General features: G+C 39.8%; 1 protein-coding gene across 2 annotated transcripts in view; it reads right to left on the minus strand.

Moving 5' to 3' along the window:
- Window positions 1-2,412: 2,412 nt before the first annotated feature.
- PRKCI (protein kinase C iota) overlaps window positions 2,413-18,827 on the minus strand; it is a 38,723-nt gene continuing 22,308 nt past the window's right edge. For both annotated transcript variants that reach the window (XM_077348425.1, XM_077348424.1), the window contains exons 3-18: window positions 18,501-18,590; window positions 17,555-17,605; window positions 16,837-16,922; window positions 14,340-14,480; window positions 12,965-13,019; window positions 12,160-12,218; window positions 11,808-11,984; window positions 10,875-10,972; window positions 10,453-10,539; window positions 9,225-9,360; window positions 8,292-8,379; window positions 7,507-7,632; window positions 6,913-6,992; window positions 6,078-6,167; window positions 5,637-5,752; window positions 2,413-4,949 (exon numbers count right to left, since the gene is read on the minus strand). In XM_077348425.1, the coding sequence (XP_077204540.1) occupies window positions 4,862-4,949; window positions 5,637-5,752; window positions 6,078-6,167; window positions 6,913-6,992; window positions 7,507-7,632; window positions 8,292-8,379; window positions 9,225-9,360; window positions 10,453-10,539; window positions 10,875-10,972; window positions 11,808-11,984; window positions 12,160-12,218; window positions 12,965-13,019; window positions 14,340-14,480; window positions 16,837-16,922; window positions 17,555-17,605; window positions 18,501-18,590 (1,568 nt within the window). In that variant the 3' untranslated portion in view covers window positions 2,413-4,861. The remainder of the gene's footprint in view (window positions 4,950-5,636; window positions 5,753-6,077; window positions 6,168-6,912; window positions 6,993-7,506; window positions 7,633-8,291; window positions 8,380-9,224; window positions 9,361-10,452; window positions 10,540-10,874; window positions 10,973-11,807; window positions 11,985-12,159; window positions 12,219-12,964; window positions 13,020-14,339; window positions 14,481-16,836; window positions 16,923-17,554; window positions 17,606-18,500; window positions 18,591-18,827) is intronic.

Here is an 18,827-nt window from a genome sequence, read left to right on the forward strand (position 1 = left end):
ATCAGTGCTGTAGTGAATCCCAAGGTCACCCAGCTGGCTGCATGTGGGGGAGTGCAGAATCGAACCCAGCTTGCCAGATTAGAAGTCCGCACTCCTAACCACTACACCAAACTGGCTCTCAATACCAAACTGGCAAACGGGGGATAAAGACCTAGGTCCTCCAACGTTGCTGTATCCCTTTTAAAGCTTTTTGCACTCAAAACCATCACTACCTCCCCTGACAGTGAATTCCAATTTAAATACTTGAGTAAAGAAATATTATATTTACTGGGTCTGTTCTGAACCTATTTCCCAACAATTTCATTGGGTGCCTCCAAATTCGAGTATGATGGAGAAAAACGTGGAAAGGTGACCTAGAGATGGCTGTGCTCCTGATGACTGAATTGCTCTTTACAGAGGTTTTCCTTGAAGGCTTCTTAGAAAAACAGAGCACAGGAAGTGAATTATCAAGGATATGCCAATGAGACTGCATTCCCTCTGTGAACGACACTGTTTGGCAATCTGTTTCAGGATGCAATGCAAAGCACAGGCTTTTGATGTCTCCTGCCCTGAATAATATGGAACTATTTTCTCCCATGAGTCAGCTGTTTGCTATGTTCTGGAGGTGTTGCCTGTGAAACTCTCCCCCACCTCAAAGTTCATCATCTTTGGCTACACTTTCATTCAGCTTTTGCCCTTTCCCCCTGCCAAGCACAGGCCCCTCCATTTTTGCTGGTAATAAATTACTTTGTTTTTAACTTACATATTGCATACTACTCAAACTTTTTCCTTTTGAACTGAATCCGTCTCACCTACAGATTTTAGAACTGTCTAGGAACCCTTGCTTTTGCACAATCCCTCCCACTGAAAACAACTAATTCTGCCACTCTGAATCCAGCCAACTTAGTATATCCAAAATGTTTCAACACATGGACAATGGAGTCACCCTACTCCCTACAAAACATAGTGTGAGCTTCTCCACATCCCCATTTCTGTATATCAGGGATTATGGACAAACAGTTAAAGGCAGAGGTTCCCAGACACTTTTAAACTGGTGGGCACCTTTGGAATCCTGGTGGTATTTTTAAAACATATGCAGAAAATTTCATCTGCAATGGCCAATACAGAAGCGTCACTGAACAAAGACCTACCTAGCTCTGTTCACTTCCTAAAAACGATTCGAGTTTACCTCTTATCCATGCAAGCAGCCAAGAGGACTCCAATTTCATGCAAGAGATCATGATTTAGAAGAAATCTGTAACACTCTCTCTCAATGCACAGGTGTGCAGTCGCCAGGGTGCATATTCAGGAGGGTGACCGGTGTCAGTCTCATTATTTATTTTCCCCCCAATTTATTTCCCGCCACTTGCTTGTGGCGGGTCACAGTGTCTTAAAATTCCATTTAAAACCCCATTAAAAGATATAAAAGCATTCCCAACATGGCGGAAAAAGATAAGACTCCCATCCCCGCTACTAGCAGAGAGAAGGAGGTCCTGATGATGTTTGCTTCAAGACCCGTGGGGAGGGGGGCGTTAGATCTATCTTGCCAACCCTGGCCTCAACCATATACCTGGTGGAAGAGTATCTCTCTCTCTCTCTCTCTCTCTCTGTCTATGTCTATGTCTGTGTGTATATATGTACACATACACATATATATATATATATAAATTCTAATCCCCTTTAGGCAGGGGATTTCCAATAACCGTGCACTGCCTAGATTCACTCAACAGTGGTGGGCTGCAAGCAAGGGAAGCATGGGTCCTGCAAGCCAGATCCATGGAACAGACACAGAAGCAAGCAGATTGGAGAATACGTTGTTACAGAATGGAGGTTTCATTGTTCTCCTTTGCTCGGACCCTGGTGGGTTTTTTACTTTTACTGAAGAGATGTTCGCTTCTGCATGGGGCAGTAGGGTATGTTTCCCTCCACAGGCAGCCAAGCTTCTAGCAGCTGCCTCAGTTTTAATAAGCCAGCTTTCCATAGCTTCTGCACAGCTTTTCTTTTATGAATATTATCTATTTCCTCTTTCTGTCTTGGATGTAATTTTTAAATGAAGCATAAAAACTGTGCCAAGGTGTTATAACCCAGCACTGCTGTGGAATTGAGAATAGAGGTGGGAAGGAAATCTAGATGCCACACTGTTACTCCACATTTCTTTGCATCAAGAAAAGCTTTGTGTTTGCATTGCGATGTTTGTATCCAGAGGACATTTTGCACCACTAAATCTTCAAACCTGCTCTGCCCTGTCACAATTTCACAGTGCACATGGATCTCTATGGTAAAAATCAGGATTCTGGAGTTCAGTGATGGACTGCTGTACCAGCTAATCAAAAGCGGTTGATAAAAGACTCTAATGAAGACAAGATATTTAAAGTAAATTAAAAAAAACAGGAATCCTTGACCAAAAAGTACCAAGGAATGTAACAAATTAAATAAAAAAAAAACCCTCCTGTGTTTTATTTTCAACCTTAAAAATGGAAAGTAAAAAAGTGTGCAGAAATACAGATTATACAACATAATATCCAAGACTGCAAATTGAACACAAACAGCAGCAACAGTAAAGAAGAAACACCCATCATTCCAATTTTTATGCTAAAGGTTATCCCACTAACATCATGCTCCCTTATCATTCAAGACCAAATTCCCTTGTCAGCATTTCAAGACAAGCCTCTACACATTTAACAGTTTTAGAAATACACAACAATTTAATACCATGGCACTTGTTTGAAACAAATATGAAAATAAAAAAAAACCTTTGACATTTTGCTTTTAACATACCACTTTTTTGTTGTTAAAAGGTGACAAAGGAAGATATACCACAACATGATATCGTTTATACACAGATACAGGAAGAAAGCGCGTCTTATGTAACATCCGTAAATTCACTGAATTTGTGCTTTGAAGAAGAAAAATCTTGGATGTGAGATTTTTTAAGGTCTTTCTACATGTTAAAAAAGTACCCCTGATAATGACCATGCAACTTAGGTGTATCCACTGCTAGTGCCCAGTTTCAGATACTTTAGAAAAAGGACTCAGCAAAAGATAGAAATGAAATTATCCAATATACAGACATCCCCTCCCCCAAACTACAACTACAACATACAATTAGAGTTCCTTAAATGCCAACATGAGCCAGCTCAAGTAGTAGGAGCAAGTGCCAAGACAAGTTACCTTCTCTCCTTCAGTTTAGCATGTCAGTGTTCATAAAAATTAGTTCATAGTTGAAAATGCGTAATTAATGTAATGTACAACTGTGCAATACATTTTAATATCACAGAAACTCAACTATGATGTGAATTCCTTTAAACCCCTCTTTTATACAAGAATTTTTAAAAACCAAGCAGAAAGTAGACATATTTCCCCAAGCAGCCAAGTCGTTGAGCTTTCCAATGCAAAACTGGATTGCTTTTTTATTAGTAATATATGTAGATCTTTAGAATTTGCACCTTCAACCATCTCATCGGTTTGGTTTTCCTTTATTCCTGTGCTCTGTTAATTAATTTGAGCATTACAAATGCATGTTTAGGACAGTGATAAGATCTTCAGTATAGTCAGAAATCTCTAGCTAACATCAGAGAGATCCCTCGATACTGGTATGGTAGAATGCTTTTCAATGTTTCACAGTGGCAAGTTAAGACTACGAGCTATCTGAATCTATTGTGAATACCATTTCAGATACACTTGGCTTCAACTCATCCTGAAGAAAATAGCTCAAGGTTATTTGTGAGGATTAGGTGCCAAACTAGGCTAAAGGTTTTTTTTAAATGTTTAGTTCTATTCATTCCAATTGATATCACACCTCTTACGAGCCCTTGTTGAAAGAACAGGCTCAGGAAGACGCTCATTCACACATCAGATGAAGTGTACTTGATGAATGTGTGCCTAACAAAACTTTGGTAACAAGGGGAGTTAACTTCAAAGTCAACTACATGGAGTTCAAGAACATAATCCTCTGGAGACAGGCCCATGATTATTCCCAAGAAAATGTCCATTGTCCCCAGAGGCACGAAATTAAAAGCAAACAGGTTGGATCCAACTAGCTTTTACAGTGTAGAAAAAAAAGGAGGGCAACTCTTGAATACCAGAAAAGCTAAGCCAAGGATGGTGGGACTCACAGAGACAAAAGTCCACAGGGACAGGGGAGGGGGGAATGGGGGGAAGGGGACTGCCGTAAGAAAGGAAGTCTGGTGAGAAGGGATGGAGAATCCAACCCCAACTCTGTGCCATTTTTATCAAGGCTCAGGAACAGCTTCAGGCATAGCCTTGAAGATATACATTAGAAGAAAGTTTCAGAAGTTGAACTGAAATTTCAACCTGGAAGACAAAACCCAAAATTCAGGGTTTGGGAGTGGGCTGCAGCATTACACGGCAATTCCACTGCAACCTTATATATACTTTTGGCAATGCACATTACTATCACCAACTTGGGTGCAATGAAACTGAGAACCAGCAATGTCAAAGTCAACTTGAGATTGAACCCATGGAACCTGACATGTCAAAAACAGAGAAAGAGGTCGCATTCATCTGAATTCCCCATCCTCTGATCTGAGTTTGTTTTTAAATGTAACCAGTCACGATAACATTACTATGAATCTTAAATGCAAGATCCTTTGTAATACAGAGCGCAATGCACTTCAAACAATGTCTGTCAACAGCCACATTACACAGTCTGACAGCTGACCATTGCCCCTATGAAGGTTCAATTTTTGTGAATCAGCTCTGAACAGTATTTTCAGATTCCAGTAATGGAAGGATTCAGTTTATGGGTGATGAATGGCTGATGAAAAAGGTCAGTGTATTTCAGCAACTGCATCTCAATAGCAAGCTGCTGACCCATGCAGAAAACGGAAGCAACAAATGGCACAGTTTCGAAGGGAGGAAATCAGACGCATTCCTCAGCAGACATCAGGAGAGGATTGATGTACTCAAAGCCTTCAAATTCGGACTGATCAATCTTCTTCACAATATCACTAAAAAGCAAACGGGAGATGTAAGTTTTTTATTACAAAAATGCTATATCATAAGCAAAAAATCAGGGGTCTAGGGCAAAATTGTATTTCCAGGAAGCTAGAAGTACAGGCTAAAGTTTGCTTTGTATTTCAACTGTATTATAATACCTTACCAAAAGCACTCTGGAAATTTTAGTTCTGTGAAGATGCACAGAATGGTATTAGACCCTCACCATATCATTAAGCTACTGCTTCATGGAATGGCTGAAGCAGAAGCTGTAGTGTAGCTGGCTCCAAGTATATAACTCACCACTGGCTGTGGACAAGTTTGATACAACTGCACACCATGAAAACTTCCCAATACTAACTCTGTACTACAGGCCTTTCCAGATCAGTTCTATCTGCTTCTCCCCCAAAATAGGTTTGATTTTGAGGGAACAAACATCATACTTCCACATTCAACATCAGTGCTGACACCTACCAACTTCCAAATCAGAACACATTTCTACTACTCGTGAGAAGAGAGAGACTAACAATTAAGTCATGCTTTAGTATATGCCATATGGAGGCTTTAAGTAGAGATATTATACAAACATTTTACACTCTCCTCACAAAGCTGGAACTATATCTAAGTTACAGAAGAGCAATCAGATAGTTTTCAGTCTGATTTTCTGAATTAAGAATTCATTTAAGAATCTGTTTACTTACTCGTCATCAGGAGTGAGTTGAACTGGCTCATTAGTGAACTGGGAATCAAAGTTGTCCAGACCAAATTCTCCAGATATGTTGGGTTTAAATGGAGGAACCACCTGTTTTTGCTCCATCTTAGAATAAATACATACAGCCTTAGGTGATATTGCTTAAAAACAACACAGACAGTAGACATGATTTCACCAAGTAATTAAAAACTGTCTGATAATGGGCATGGAGCACATACAGATAACAAGGGGATATATCTCTCCCAGCCTAGCCCCCCAGGGTATAGGCCTGTTTTTATTGTGTCATATCTACAAACAATACTGCAAGGATGAGAAACAGCGGAAAATGCTTGGCAAAGTGAAAACACCAATTACAGAAGAAGCCAGCTCATCAAGATTTTATACATTCTCTCAAATTAATAATTACAAGTGTTGTTTACACTTTACTTACCAGATCCCAGTCTACATTACGAAAGAAGGGATGTCCCTGGATATCTGCAAATCCTGTCTGAGGATGGCATCCTAAACGTTCTTTAGGATCCTATAGTAGAAAAGACATTAAACATTAAGTTACTCAGTGAAATTAATAAATATGCAATTTGTACTTCCATCTCAGAATGTTACACTCCAGCCACTATATGTCTAGGATGCAACATTTATAAATTTACTAGGAGTGAAGGCTGTTTTGAAAATGAGCAGAAGGGTGGGCTGGCTCCTGCCAAAGAGGAGGCAAGCTGATTGGGCCCGCATGATGGAGCACACCCAACCACCATCCCTCACCCTTGTGCAGGGGGGGGGGCATGAGGTGGCATATATGTTGATGGGTGCCCTGCCAGGAGGAAGGCTAGCAGAGTGCAGGGTGGAACGATGGCATCATACTACCATTATAGAAAAAATTATGCAGAGTTCATGCTGCAGTTTTAATGGTGATATTCAAATTAATATTCACAGTATTAAATTAAAATGGCTTAGGCAAAACAGATAAGGCTCAATGAACAAAGAAGCAGGATGTACCGAGATTCACTAGCGAATGAAATAACTGAAAGTTAAGGCTGCAATCCTGTGCATGAGCATTTTGGAGTATATCCTGATGGAAAAAAGCTCATGGCATTCTTTCCCAGGCAGGTTTGACAGCACAGTTCTATGTAGTTATTCCACTGAACTCACTGTAAAGGATCACGCTATTAGCCTGTTAGTTTCCACCTAATTTTGATATGTCCGTTTCATATCTGTAAAATGGAGATTTGGCAGTAAAATCTTGACCAAAGTATGGCACAAATTCTTACCTTGTTAAGGAAGCTTTTTAGAACACTTGCTGCTTTCACAGAAAGGGATCGAGGGATACGGATTTGCTTCTCCAAAATAACTATGGTAATAATAATAACAGCAGTAAGGTAAAGGTAAAGGTATCCCGTGTGCAAGCACTGAGTCATGTCTGACCCTTGGGGTGATGCCCTCTAGCGTTTTCTTAGCAGACTCAATACAGGGTGGTTTGCCATTCCCTTCTCCAGTTATTACCATTACCAGGGAATTTTTCCATGCACCAAATCAAAGGCTTCTTCAAATTAACATACATGAGTTGGTTCCAATGAATAAGAAAGACTTTGCAGAAAAGTCACCTGATCTAAGCCACAGAAAACAAGTTTATCTCCATACAACAGCCTCTGAAATGTTATTGTTACTTTCTTCTGTACTATATATTCAGCAAACATGAGGTACATGTAAATCATTCTCCCTGTCAAGCGGCAAGTAATCTTCCACTATAATTTCTATTTTAACTGCTATTTTTCCATTTCCTGGAGATGATTCACAAGATCATTCAGCAAGGATGGGCTAACAGAACTAGGTCAGAAGTCTGCTGCGCAGTATTCCATACTAACCTTGGAAAAGATAGTCTTCTGTGTTCTGATCAGGGTTATCAGAGCTTCCAACGATATCAAATGGTGACCTGCCTGCCATCATTTCAAACATCAGCACGCCCAGAGCCCACCAATCCACACTAAACCCTACGATTAAAGACAAAATGGAATAGGATTTAGTGATACTGAAGCATTATCATTCAAGAGATACCCTAAGTATTACTAAGGCCTGTCTGGGCACACACCCATCACTTTTGGGGCATGGCAGGGAGGCATAGCCAGCTACATCACTTCCAGGACTCCTTGAAGCCTGAAAAATTATGTCAGGGCTCCTCCAGGATCAGAAGGTTGGAAAAGGTTGCACTAATGTAAGCACTATGGAGAGAAACAAATTACTGAGAGCATTCTGGATTCAGATTTTGATCACTGTCTGAATTGATATACCTAGTTGCTTCCTGCGTTGCACAAAACTGAATCCTGAAAACTGCTGTGGGTTAATTCTCATATTGCCTCTTGGTCATGAAGGACCCATAGGACAACTGTGCAGTATCTAAATAAAGGGAGCACTGACTCCTGAAAACTGTTGCCCTGAAAATCCCATTGGTCTCTAAGGTACAACTAAACTCTAATCCACCTGGTTTTCTTTGGTCACTGTGAAGAGAATCAGATTCCCATAAGGTGCTCTGTTCAATGAACAAGAAATGTCACAGGGACAGCAAAACACAAGGTTGAAATCCAAATTATTTTGAGTATTGGCTGCTCATGTTCTGTGCAATAATGGTATTGCCAGAAACAGCAACATTTACCATAATCTTCTCCACGCAAAATCTCCGGAGCAATATAGTTGGGAGTGCCACAGAAAGTGCTGGTCGTATCTCCAGGCCTTAATCCTTCCTTTAAAAATGAAAGGGGAGGGGAAGAGAGAGAAAAATCATAATTTAAAGGTTCCTTCTAGTTCCCAGAGCAGTAGGTTATATCAGTGGTTTCAAGCCGCATTGTAAGTTTGAATTTATCCTATGTTCCACACTCTGAATATGGTCATATTTTACAGAGGAAAGTTCATTCCAAAACCATCGGTCTTTGAACTTCTAGTGACTTTGTGTGAAAACTTGCACTGTACTAGATAAACGTAAGTTTCTGTATGTTCAACTCTAAATGTGGGCCTTCAGGTGCTCCTCTTTCGGGCCACAGCCCTTCTTATCTTCCATCACTGATTCAAAGGCACTGTGGCCCATGTGGAAAAAATGGCACAAATTCAAGACTGGAAAACATATTAGAAGCCTGAGCTCGGAATTTAGAATGCTAATTCTAGAGTGAAAAATTCTGGAACACTGAAAAGCTGAGGGTTAGGAGTTAACTCAGTTATCAACATCATTCAGTGTATGTCAAAATGAAGTATCCTTATGTTTTTTTGCAGCCATCATAAATTCATTCAAATTATCTTTATGGAATAAAAGCTCAAATTCTATCATGTGCACACAAGACTGAAAATACATCACACCCTGCACTTTAACTATTAAATACAAAAGGAGCTTGGGGAGGGAGGGGGGAGTGGCTCAAGGTGTTTTGGATAGCAGGAGGAAAAATATTACAATGTCCTTCACTTTGCAACTGCAAGATATAGTCAAACCATCACTGAAACCCTGGTAATGGAGCCAACAATTTTAAAAAGCTATTAAAAGGTACACAAGTTATTAATACCTATACTTTGAGATTTTGGGGGGGATTTTGCCTCTCACCTTGCACATGCCATAATCAGTCAGCTTGATGTGTCCTTCTGAATCCAATAAAACATTGTCCAGTTTCAAGTCCCGGTAAATTATCCCCCGCTCGTGAAGATAGTTTAATGCTAAACTAATTTCTGCTGAATAGAACCTAGAATAAAAGCATTACAAAAGGTGTCTAAGGGTCAGGTCTCATGAAACGTTCAAGAAATGATGCTGCAATACCTTGTAAAGGTTTCATTTATGCCACAGACTCCCTAGATAAACCTTTGGAAAGCTGCTCTCAACTCCCCCACCCAACCAAACTCTTGTAAAATGAATGTTTATGAAGTACTTTGAACACAGACAGCATTATGATAACCACCATTTGATCATAATCACTGGCAATAACCTCATCACCTCTTGCTAAACTCTAATAATGTCTACCACTGATTCATCCTAACGACAACAAGTATTAAATATTCAGTTTGTTATGATAGGCAAAAAGTTAAATGCCTAAATTATCAATATCCTAGTGGCACTGGGTATGACCCAATCAAATGAACAGTGGAGTCCAGTTTGAGTGTTATGCCTAGGAAATTAGAGAAAATGAGTCTCAATAAAGGTATGTAAATGCAAATAATGATCAGGGAAGTTCATCTCCTCAAATGCCTCTCCCTCAGCCACATGGCAACAAAACCAGCCAAGGAAGCAGCCAGAAGAGGTAGCAGAGGCAATCTGTATACCCCAGGGGAAAAGGTAAGAACCAGCCTGCATCATGTAATTTCAGGGTTGATAAGAAGACCCCGGCATATTTCTGCTTAGGACACTTGTCAAGCCTTGGGCAGGAAACAGAAGCAAAGACATGGGTGTAACAGCAGAGGAGTTTAGCGAGTGTCATGTAGAGAGCAGCTGTCTAAGAGAGTATTGCCACATACTTGAATGTAAGATTGGAGAGGATCTGTTTAAAAAGATGACAAGAAACTACCGGATTCTAGTGAGAGACCAGTGAAATTTACGAAGCTGAATTTTAAAAAGCCATCTCATACCAATTCTACCAATGTTGAGACTGAAAGCAGATTTGGTTATTAGTTTAATTGCATTTTGGTTCTTCTGTTCATCTCCAATCACCTTATTTCAAGAAGCTGGCTGACAAAACCAGCATTTTGAAGTTAAATGGGGAAGCTCCATGTACCAACCCACCCCCACCCTTCGCTTTCTCTTAACTGTGCAAAACCAGACCTCAACTTAGACATGGACATACCTGGCATGCTCTTCTGGCAATTTCCTCTGCCGCTGCATGTGAAACATGAGGTCTCCTCCATTTACATACTCTATAACAAAAAACAGCCTGAAAAGGGAAGTGCAGAATTATAATAAAGGCATCCTATTTGAATTTAGGATTGTTTTCTACCTATTCCCCACCTCCAACGCCACCACTCTTATGAATTCAGGAATACATGCTTTCAGAACTTTTTCATTAATCTCCTTCAGCAATATGTTATTTACTGATCTTCCTTGGATCCTCCTTACAGAACCTAGAAATCAGGGGTAGTCAAATTACGACCCTCCAGATGTCCATGGACTACAATTCCCATGAGCCCCTGCCAAATATTATGATAAAGTATGGAAGAACCTTACAATTTTAAAAAAATGCAAAAATGCAAAACCTCGCTGCATGATTACCTGCTTTCTGTCTGGAAACAAGAATGGAGGCCAACAAGGAAAGGATGATTTGAAGCTTGCTCAAAGACATGTTTTTCTGTCTGAACCCAATCAATATCCTATTAGGGAAAACATACACAGTCAGACTGCTGCACCACCTTTGGTACTTGCCAGTAAACCTGTTGTGGGAAGGGCTCCATAGACTAAAATGACCCAGTTTAAGCTCAAGAGGAGATAAGCAGTGACACAGTTCTGAATATGCAGACAGGGCGAACATCCTCAAGACAGTCTACAATTACCTTGAAAAGGAAATGCAACATCCATTTCTAAAAACAGCAAGATGAAGCGTAGGGAAGCATATGGCTCCAAATGACTTCTTTCACTATCTAGAAGAACACTAAGATCACCAGGGGCTAATATGTTGCCTGTGTAGACCCAGACCTTGAAGGAACTACCAGAGATTTGCTGGGCCTGTAAAGCCACGGGAATAAGAACAAGGCCTACGTGGTGAGACAACTGGGGCACTCATGTTTATAGTTACAGTTTTTATTGTTTCTACCGTTTTATCAGACTTTATATTAATGGGGAATTTTAAAATGTTGTACACTGCCCTGAGCCTATTATGGAGTGGCAGTTTATATAAATCTAATTAATAACAATAAATTAAAAGTGACATGCCCCCCCTAGGGGGGGCACATTATGATAATAAAAGCAGCACAAAAGGCCACTTGCAAACACAACAGAGATGTGTGCAGTCTCTGAACATACAGAAAAATATAATAATCTATGTTTAAAACAAAAAGACTCATCCTGTGAAAAACAGCAGAAGCTTTGAGAATATCTCATGAGTCCTGAAATGAAAGACTACTTGAGTACCAGTGGGAAACAAAGGGTGGAGGATAGAACCATCACATAGATCACTGGAAATTTTGCATGAATACAAATATTGTTTACCTCATCATCATTGACTAGTTCTTTTTTCACCACTTTCATGGCATAAATGCGTTCTGTCTTCTTTAACCGAACAAGAAGAACTTTTGCATAACTTCCTCTCCCTATAACTCGAAGTAGATCAAAATCTTGCAGACCCAGACTGGAAGATACTTTCCCACTCTCTCTAATGCTTGTTGCCTGTTGGTAGATGGATATATGTAAGCAGCTGTTCCCTGACAGTTTTAGGCATTGAGCCTTGCAGACAAATACTGGTTGTTAATACTGTTAGAGCAGATCATCATAGTGAAGTTACATTAAAGTTTCTTAAAAGCATAGGAAGATATTAATTTGGTATAGAAAAAAGTTAGTATACCTCCTTTTCTTCACCAACATGGTCCAAACTTTCATGACTTGATGGATTGTATGGTATCACTAAGAGTTTGAAGAACACAAAAGAAAAGTAAACAAATCTGTAAGAAGATGAAATTAAAAGGATTCTTTTTGCAAAAGTGTTTTTATGGATTATGTAGAACTTCAGGTTGACATTGTATCAGCTAGGGCATTCTATGTTGTTTTCCTCAATATAATCAAAATATGAATGAAGTCATCTTCTTTAAGCTTCTCTTTAAGCTCTCATATTAATGGGGAAGTATGACTGTGTCTCTTCACAGCTTTTCAAACATTATGGGTTGGATCCAATGCTTCTATGAAACAGATCAAATTCATGGAAGATATTTTTATTGGCTCCCTTCACTGCAGTGCTTTGTATGCCCAGAAAAGCAGGTGCTCAGTAACAGAGAGAACATAGTGCTTGCCAAGGCATACCCCCCTCCCCCAAATGTCACACTGCTCTGGAGGATCCCAAAATTCAAACAGCACCAGTAGTGGGGAGAAGGAGAGGCGCATCAATGAAAGTTGCTTCTGAGAGTTCGCTCTATTTACAGAAGCACCGAATCCAATCCTGTACATTTATAGTCTAATTAAACAATCTGTTCCCCAGACAAATGTAAACTGAAAGCATAAAGAAATAATTAACTATTTTGGCCACAAAAATGAGAATATAAATGTTAACTTCAATGGGAATTACAAAAAACAGTTTAAAATGCTCATGCAAGTAGTAAAGCAGAAGACATTTTAATTGATGTTAACATCAGGCCCTTTCAAAGTTCTGAGCTTACCAGGTTCTATGTTATCGTGATGCACTGCTGACTGATCCATTGACATTAGAGGATCCTGCAAGAGTCAAAAGATAAGGTCACAATTCCCAGCTTTCGGCAAGTAATTCTGGCTCAGATCCTAACCATGTTTTCTGCTTCTGGAGGATACTGTTGGAATTTTTCTTCTTTTTTTGCTTCTGATTCCATTCAGCTACTGAAGACAGCTATGCAGTTCCCTGAGGTCAACTGACCCAATAGGGGCAGGGAACACTGGTGAAGAGGGGAAGCAGAAAAGCTCAATGATTGGTCTAAAATGTTAATTTTAAATGGGTTTTTAATTGGGGTTTTATTGTCTGTGGGGGTTTTATTGTGTAACCTGCCACGAGCCGGCTTGCCAGGAGTGGCGGGAAACAAGTCTAATAAATAATAATAATAACAACAATAAGCCAATGTCACTGACAACTAGCAAAAATCAAAGAGTACACTCCTAGGCACACAAGAACCACCAGACATACTGGAAGCTGATTCTGAGTAGACATGCCTAGGATTTCACTGCATGGCTGCAATCATAAGCAACTTTATCTGGGAATAAATACTTCCCACTAGAACTTTAAGTCCATGTAAGTACTGAAAGGTTCAGACTGCATTACCCTTAGAATTTCAAACTTATTTACATATGTTGACTACAACTCAATTTGAAGGTCACAATAATACAAAAATAGACATAGACAATGCAAAATAAAACCAAAGAATCCATTAACAAGAAAAAGCAGCAGTGAAAAAGTTAGTCTCGAGACATTAGCTACAGCAGTTGAATGAGACACTGGGGCAAGCAAAAGAACACCCACCAATCAACTAAAATACCATTCATTGTTACCAAGTGTCAGGGGGAAGGGAATGTCTTTTTTTCTGGATCTAAAACCAAGAGATTAAGCCAACTCAACTGGTGCAGGTTGGGAGTTCAAGGAAGAGAGAAAGTGTTCTTCTGGTCACTGATTTCCTTTCGGAAGAGGTATAGAGACACAATTGCAACAGCACACTTTGGCACTCAGATGTTCATAATGGAGAAGCTACTTCTTAAGTCAGGCAGTCTGGTTAGTTTTGAAATCTATGGCCTATACATCCTTCATGTGGATCCTTCATGTGGATCCTGTGGATCCTTCATGTGGATCGTCCATTCAGGTGCGGCAAATATTTAGCAAAACCACTAAGGGGATTATCGTATCATATTTGAGAGACAGCTTGAAAAACAGTCACATTTCCAGCAGAGAACAATTAGTGCTGTTTTCTAATGAGGCCATCCATTAGACATCAAAACCTGAAGTGAGCCAGCGAAGGTCTTAATTATGTATAAAACACTGCTTTCAGAAGAATTACAGCTATCAGTATCACTTACTGGTGGTATTGCATGCCGGCCACATTCTATGCTGACGAGTTTGTGACATTTTTTGTGAACGAGGAGTTTACAGTTGATGCATTTATATCCCTGACGTCCCAATCCCCATATACGATCAGTGCAGATGGCACAGTGAGCTCTCTAGAGGGAAGAACAAACAGACAAATGATCACAAATGATCAGGTAACTCGATCTTAGTTCTCAAACTGTTACAACCCCAAGAAGTGGTTCCCCTCTCAACACATCTTTGCCCATAATAAATGCCATGGCAGCCTTAGAGAAAGCAAGACGCTACTCTGGAAGTATATTCCTTAAAGTTTGTTTTTCACAACATTTCATATTTCATTAATGCCTGGGTCCTAACTCATCATACATTGAAACTCAACAAGTAGACATAATGCAGGATTTTTCATTACAAGATTTAAGCCTTAAAAAAAATCACCCTGAATGTTGCCACTTTTATTTGGCCTAATATTCCACAATAAGAGGAAGGTCAGAGGAAAATCTCACTTATCAAGACTTCTAAGCAATCAGGTCGGGGGCCAGGGAAGAAAGATGCTGGGAGAGGAAGCAGAAGCCACGTTTATGGCCTCCTGATGATCACAGACTGGCTCTAGCTCCTGTTTTTAAGCAAGATGCTTGGCTTTTGCTTTACACAGTTCTTTTAAAGGTTACCAAAATGTGAGGCGGCTCATGTGCAGGCAGATTAGATACTACATGCGCCCTCCTGCCCAGCTGGTCTGGGGGTTTGGGCTTGGGTGCCATCAATATGCTGATGACACCCAACTCTTATTTCCTGATGGACTGCTGCCCAGACTCACTCCTGGAGACATTCGCCAGTTGGCTGGAAGCAGTGATGGTCTGGCTCAAGTAGAGTTGCCTGAAACTGAGTTCCTGTGGCTGGCTAAGAAGGGGCCAGGATAAAAAGTGCATTTGCTTTGCCTAGATGGTGTGCAGCTGCATACTGTGCTAGGAATTTAGTTGTGTTTCCTGATGCTTCCCTATCTATGGAGACTCAGATTACTATAGTAGCTCAGCTGGCATTTTGCTACCTTTGCCAGGCTGTTAGTAGCACCCTATCTGGATCCGGAACACCTGGCCATAGTGACCAATGCGACGGTCACCTCCAGACTGAATTATTGTAACTCGCTCTATGAGGGTCTGCCCTTAACCTGGAAACAAAAAGGAAGAAAAGGTCCGAAAGCATGGCAATAATAAAGCTATTAAAGTTCAAGCACTACATCTGTTTTTTTTTATTTGTAGAAATTAAGTCAAACCAAAACGAGGTTACAGATTACACATTCGTTTTTAATGTTCATGACACCTTCAGCACCCTGGAGGGCCCATATCTGGCCTATTATCAGGCAATTGCACTGGCTCCTAGTTGAATTCCAGATCAGGTTCAAGGTTTTGGTTTTAATTTTATGGCTATCCATGATCTGGAACTGGCTTACCTAAGGGACAGCCTAGCTAACTATACCCTCCCCCCTGAAGAATGCTCTGATCAGCTAATACAAACAGGCTAACGATCCCTGGCCCTAGATGCTTGTCTGGCCTCAACCAGGGCCATGGCCCTTTTTGGTCCAGGTCCCTACCTGGCGGATGAGCTCCCGGAAGAACTGCAAGCCCTATGGGAGCTCTCCCAGTCCCATAGGCCCTGTAAGAGGGAGCTCTTTTACCAACTGTTTGGTTGGAGCGAAGGAATGCAACCAACACCAAGAAATGGGCCCTCGCCTGGAAATTCACCCTCTGCTTCTCTAGAGGGTGAACAGGCAAGTTTTAATGGAGGCTGACTCTAGCTGCAACTATGACATGTATTTTAATTTTTGTAAACTGCAGATTTACTTTTTTAAAGGTTATTTATGGAATTATGTAGTTACAATAATATGATGTAAACCATTAGATTTACAAGTACTCCAGGAGGGGCAGTCATATAAATCCAACTATCAATAAATAAAAGAAAATTCACACACATTCATTCCCCAGTAGGGAAGTGGGCCAAATCAACACTTTGGCTGGAGAGAGTTTTTATGCTTTTTTCCTCTTTTTAAAGTACACTGAGATGAAACGCTCAGGGTTATCAGAAGGTCCTTTAGATAAGGCATTATTATATTAAAAACACACTTACATTGATAGAGCTTCATACATTAAGAGCCTGATTTCTTATTATCAGTACCTGTATAAAGGAACTAGTTTATTTGCAATCATGGGGGGACAAAGTCCATTTTAAAAAGGTGAGATAAAAGGACAACTACAGAAGGGAAATGCTAGATGAATAACCAGGTCAGTCTGCTGCAGCCAATGCAAAGGAAATCTTCTGGAGCCTTAAAGACTTGCAAATGTGTCATGGTATGAGCTTTGAGTTAGAGCTCATCTTAAGAAGAAGCGAGCCCTGAATCAAAAGTTTATGCCACATTAGAGAGCTCTTAAGGTTCCCTAAGGCTTCTTGCTGCTGTGGCTTCACATGAAAAAGCCTGGCTGGGATATAAAAACTTACCCTGTTAAATCGCTTGGCTTGGAAAGTATGGCCATTTGCACAATAGAGCTTTCGCCAGCGCCGTGCTCCTCGACGATAAATAGACTCTGGGTGGGAGGAAGAGTCAAACCAAGAGTCAAATTATTATGCAAAAACTACAGACTGGGTGTCATGTTTGATCTTTCAATATCAAATTGAATCTGTCTTTCCAAGATCTTAAGAATTATGCAAACCAGTAACATCTGCATAGATTTACATTTGGTAGCCATTACTAGATTACACAATTTGCATGCCAAGTGCTACAGAGGACAAGCCATCAATTTAAAAGCCCTCCACAGCACGTCATAGAGGTTTGATATCTAAACAAGGCTTTCCCCACCATATATATTATGTTTAATAATTCTTTGTCATCACTCGTAAAAATTGGCTAGTAATATTACATCCACGTGCACACACATACTCTTAACATATACTGATTTACCCGACACCCCAGCAGCAAGAGATTTGAACTGGGACCTCATGGCTGACAGCTTGGTCCCTTAGCTAATAACATTATTCTATGAAAATCAAATTAAAATTCATATGTTTTAAAACATGTCTCTATATACTTGCCTTTAAAACCTGATTTAACTCACAAAAAATTAGTAATCTTTATTTGTAAGTAGATATTGCTTATTGCATAAAAATATCATGTGTCCAAATATTTCACCCTTGTATATACTTAAGTGACTTTACTTACTATCTTCTCCCGGACATGGCATTCCAGGCCTTTCTGGTACACAGGGAAACACTGCAGGAAAGATAGCAATACCAGATAAACTCATTTCAAGCAGGTGTGACAAGGTATTGAACACAGCATAAAAAACAAAAACAGAGTCATGCTACTCAGGAACATAGTCCCAAGGGCAGACAAATAGGTCAAAGGAGAGATCTTGTAGTGCAAGAGCATCTCAGCCATATCTTGCCACACGCAATTCCTAATGGGACAATTTGGATTAAGAATGTCACTGTATTTATGTGACCTAATCTGGATTTTTTCCAAGTATCTCCTGCCAGCGTTTCCATTTTGATGGATTAAAATCTGAATTCCATTCTAGGAAACAGAAACGTGAGAACATAACAGAAAACTACCAAGGCAAGTCTTTTCAAGCATGCGAAGGCTTTGCTCACATATGCAAATACAGATTGAAAATTAAGTTATTTCCTACAAGCACATTAACATGAGTAGCTTTCTTCACAGCGGATTAAAATGAGCCAACTTTTTAAAATTAAATCTCCACTTTAAAAAGAATGAAAGCTTAATTCTACAAGTGTCAGGATTTAAGCTGTTTGGATGGTTAGCAGTTATCCCCCTCCAATATGCCACCTCTACAAAATTACCTTCTGAACTATGATAAATATAGATTTGAGTAAAATCTGGTATAATTATAAGTGCTTTTGTATACTCCCTCTCAAGAAAGCTTTTATGGGAACAGAGCAAGTAGTTAAATATAAGGCACAAAATGAGCCCCTACTATCATTAAACAGAGCAAAGGCAAACTCACACTACTCCTTCAATCCTTACATAATATAAAGAAGATTTAAAATACACAACGAAGAACTCAATAGTCTCATTTTAGAGGTTAGATATGCAGACAAAAGAAAAGTAAATTGCATCTTGGTTATTTAATTAAGTGATACTGTACCATGTATTTGAAGTTCAGAATCTTTGTTCAGCTCATACAAGCGAAAAGCTTCTTCTAGCTCAAGCTGAGAAGAGACAGTACATGGGTCCCCTAAAAAAGATTTTGTTAAAGGTTTTTAAAGGTTAAACTTAAACATTAAATCAAATTATATAACTCAGTTTGGGTCAAACTACTCTAAACTTCACAACAAGTAAAAACCTCCTATTTACTGGGGAGGGGGCATGGCTCAGTGGTAGAGTGTCTGCTTGGCATGCAGAAGATCCCAAATTCAATCTATGCTATCTCCAGTTAAAAGATCTAGTAATAGGTAACGTGAAAGACCTCAGC

The sequence above is a fragment of the Paroedura picta genome, chromosome 8 (assembly GCF_049243985.1).
Source record: "Paroedura picta isolate Pp20150507F chromosome 8, Ppicta_v3.0, whole genome shotgun sequence".
NCBI classification, from domain to species: Eukaryota; Metazoa; Chordata; class Lepidosauria; order Squamata; family Gekkonidae; genus Paroedura; species Paroedura picta.